The 3,976-nt window shown below is 28.9% G+C and overlaps 1 protein-coding gene across 1 annotated transcript; it reads left to right on the top strand.

Annotated features, from left to right (window-relative positions):
• The first annotated feature begins 1,225 nt into the window (after positions 1 to 1,225).
• Positions 1,226 to 2,228, top strand: LOC115033283. The gene is made up of 2 exons (XM_029485585.1): positions 1,226 to 2,043; positions 2,107 to 2,228. Exons 1-2 carry the CDS (start codon positions 1,779 to 1,781, stop codon positions 2,172 to 2,174), a joined length of 333 nt encoding a protein of 110 aa, XP_029341445.1. The 5' UTR covers positions 1,226 to 1,778; the 3' UTR covers positions 2,175 to 2,228.
• The last annotated feature ends 1,748 nt before the right edge of the window (positions 2,229 to 3,976 follow it).

Below are 3,976 nucleotides of genomic sequence, written 5' to 3' on the forward strand. Positions count from 1 at the left end.
TCTTAGTTTAGCAGTCAGTGATTATTCCCCAGATTATGCATTATATTTAATAGTTGTTGCATATTTTAATATTTGTACATATTTAAAAAAAATGATTCCATCATATGAAGAGATAATTTAAAAAAATAATGCTATTAAATAATATTTTGTCAAGTAAAGCAAGTTAAAAAATCAATTTTTTAGGCTCTGAATAGTAATTGAAATAAAGATAAGTTCATTAAGTATACGAATACGGATAAAACAAAATACCAATCAACTATCCATGAAATATTTACATGAAAGTTTACCTTGATAAATTACCTATATATCAGGGCTTGATACCGGTGTCAGAAACCGGTATAAACCGTTAGTAAATTGAAACTGAAACCGAAAAAATTAGAAATCGGTATTATAATTCAAAACTGAAACCAGAAATAATTGGAAACCGGTATTAAATTCAAAACCAAAACCGGAAAAAATTGGAGACTGGTACTATAATTAAAAATCGAGACCGAAAATATAATTTTAAGACATGGTATTTTACCATATATTATTAACTATTAATTACTTAATGATTATTAGGCAATGTGTAGTGTATAAATCAGGGCTTGCAAACGTTATAATAACATTATGAGTATAACGTTATATTTGACAAAAAACGATTGAAATTTGTAAACGTTATTATATAATGGAAAGCGATAATCAAAAATAATCAAATACCGCAAAACAAAACTTATAACGATTAACAAAATATATTATAATATATCATAAGCTAAACAAAACGGAAAACGTAATTTATAGAATATCATTGAACGAAAAATAACGCAAAACGAAACATTTTAAAATCTATTTATTTAAAAGGTCTATTAGTTTCGTAGAAACATTTATTTTATGCAAACAATCTAAGAATTGATTACATTATATTCCGTATCCGGGCCATTACCTACCCGCATTAGTTATTATTTATAAATTGAATAGGTATTAACATTAACACTATTTTAAATAACGATAAACGATAAACTTGTATAGCGTTTTAGTGGGAGCATATAAGATGTTGGAAAATAATTTCAATGAAAACAAAACTTACGAAAATAATTAAACCGAAAAAAAATTTAATGAAAATAATTTACTAGAAATATAATTGCGTTTGAATATAAATGAATTGGAAATAATTTCATATAAAATAATATTAAGGAAAAATAAAAAATGGATTACTAATTTTATAGAATATAATTAAGTAGACAATATTTATAGATGAATCCTAAAATGAAAGAACGCTTAAACGTGGATTACTAAAAACACGGAATGCTAAAAATGCGGAAAACTAATATTTTGGATTGCTAAAAACACGGAAATCTAAAATCACAGAAATCTAATACAGTGGAAAACTAAAATTTTGGATAGCTAAAAATATGGAAAGCTAAAAACGTGGAAAACTAAAATGTAATTTTTATTAATTTTTTAAAAAATGTTCATGCTATAAAAATAACATATTAATAATTAGGAATGCGACCTCTAAGCAGTGGGAATTATTTTTAGAAATATTATTTAAATTTAACAAAAGATGGTATAATAAAGTTATATTAACTAATTAATTACCTACCAAATTTGATTAGAATAACTATTATTGTAAGTACTTTGACGTACCTAAACATTAGTTATTTACACTGTTAAATTATATTTTGGTTGGACGACGGTGTAAGACAAATTATACATAGGTAGGCTGATGATATACCTCAAATAGTGCGCTAAAAAAAAAATGAAGGACTTAAATAGTTATAAGTTAGGTAGAACTAGGGATGAAAAATTATAGGACCTACAATTTTGGATTTATTATTTTACAAAAAATATCAAATATTTTAACCGGAGAAACCATATCTATGGAGGAATTGACTGAAGATTTGATAGACGAGGACTTGGATAACTTTAAGTACGCTTGTATAACTTTCACAGATATGGAACGCAGTTTTAGTTGTTATAAAAATATTCTCTCGGACAATGGTCGTCAATTACACGTTGTCAATCTTAAAAAAGCTCTGGTGGTCCAATGCAACAAATTTACAGGTATGAAAAATAAATAAATATTAAAATATGTGATTGTCACAATATTATTTATAATATTTTTAGATATACAGAGTATTACAGACGTTGAACCAAGAAGTCGTCGATTAGATGTTCAAATGCTGCAATTTTGATGCTGCTTAATATATTATATACATATTTATTTATATGATATTATTTTTATTTATTTTATTTTATTAAATTTTTATTTAATAATTAAAAATATTAAATTATTTAAATATGTATTGTGAGTATGAGTCACATTAATAAAAAATTGTATACATATATTCGATTTTGTTGGCATATTTTTTTTTTTGTGCATGTGTTGTAAATTTTTCTTCCCATATCTTCTCATCCCTACTTATAACACTCAATGTGTATGCCACTACCATGTCAGTCACGTGTAACATAATATAGCTGGGCTCAAGTGTTCCTCAGACAATGTACTGCTGCGAATCAGGATTTTTATTCCGGGCAACGAAAAAGTTAAGATTAATTTTGAAACCATACACCGAATATTAAAAAAACTGCTTTGTGACTCAAAGTTTGAGTCACATATAGTTGGTACACTTAATGGTCAAGGAAGTGCACGGGTTCAGCTATACTTTGAGTACTTTGCTTCACATAAGGTTCCTGATTCCTAGTACCTCATAATATCACACACCGAGGTCTAGTCTCCGAGACGTCGTTAATATAAACAGAACGACACCTAAACGGGTGGTAAGAGCCCCAGGTGAAGAGAAGACGTTACACGTTAGTATAGTGATACTAATAATCTATAAATCCTACGCACATTTGTTGAATTATATGATAATCAACAACACTTAAGTGTTAGTAATTAATATCAGTTTATTTGGAGCATTAATATAATAACTAATAAGTATTAAGTAGTATTTGTTGTAATGTATATGTAATATGCTATTTGTTTTTGTAATATAACTACTAGTTAGCTAGTTAGAAATCTATGGTTAGGTTAGATACAACAGTCTAACAATATATAACCAATAGACCATCTAGAAGTTTAAAAGCTGACTATCGGTATATTAAGTAATTACTAATTAGTAGCTGTTGATAAATACAACTGTGGCACAGTCTATGATAATCGGAAAAAAAAGTCTCACACTAGGAAAAAGTCCCGAAAAAATGAATGAAAATTTGAAGTATAAATATGTAATAACTCAAAAAAGGGGGAATAAAGTATAAGATAATAATATAAATATAAATAAGACGCCTGTCAATAGTTATATTAGAATTACCTGATTTAAGCCATTGATCAAATACACCGTACAGTAAGGTTGTAAGCAAATGATTTTACTGCGTGATACCAGCGATCAACACAAATTATTGTACCAAAAGTCTTACCTGACTCACAGCCGTCCCTGGGCTATGCTGTATCAGTTTTAGGTGACACGAAATAATATTTAAAATTAAACAACTCGAAATAACGAACACGCACTGATTATTGCTCAACACAAGGAGTCCAGTTGCCGCTCGTAGAATTCGGTGTAGAAAAGTTGTGGTTTGGATGCTGTTTGCCGTCTGGTGCTCATGCACTCGAGAGGGGTTGTTAACGAGATGACTGGTGCTCATGCACTAGTGAGAGGTATGAGATATACGGCTATGCTGACCAGAGTGTTAGGCGGCTTTTTCAAAGGGTTATCGCGAGCCTCGAAACTAGGTCGTCGTTCGGCTGTAGATACCCCCTTTACCCTTCCTTTTATATAAGAAAGTAACACTCTTTGCTCTTAGCATTATAAATGTGCTACGCTTGCTTAAACCGTACTCGTCTCTTTTTGTTATTGATAATTTATATTGTTTTATAACATGTGACCGATTTCTACGAACGACAGTCTGGCCGTTATTTATTGTTTTGTAAGATTTCAGTTTATTTATTATAATGATATGTGAGCATATCATTACAAATATGTTAAAATTG

Source organism: Acyrthosiphon pisum, chromosome X, assembly GCF_005508785.2.
Source record: "Acyrthosiphon pisum isolate AL4f chromosome X, pea_aphid_22Mar2018_4r6ur, whole genome shotgun sequence".
NCBI lineage: Eukaryota > Metazoa > Arthropoda > Insecta > Hemiptera > Aphididae > Acyrthosiphon > Acyrthosiphon pisum.

Bases quoted from the DNA above. Each gene is read 5' to 3' on its own strand.
- LOC115033283 (XM_029485585.1), top strand. From the start codon at position 1,779: ATGAAAAATTATAGGACCTACAATTTTGGATTTATTATTTTACAAAAA. The intron at 2,044-2,106 runs GTATGAAAAATA...TAATATTTTTAG, and splicing joins CCAATGCAACAAATTTACAG to ATATACAGAGTATTACAGAC.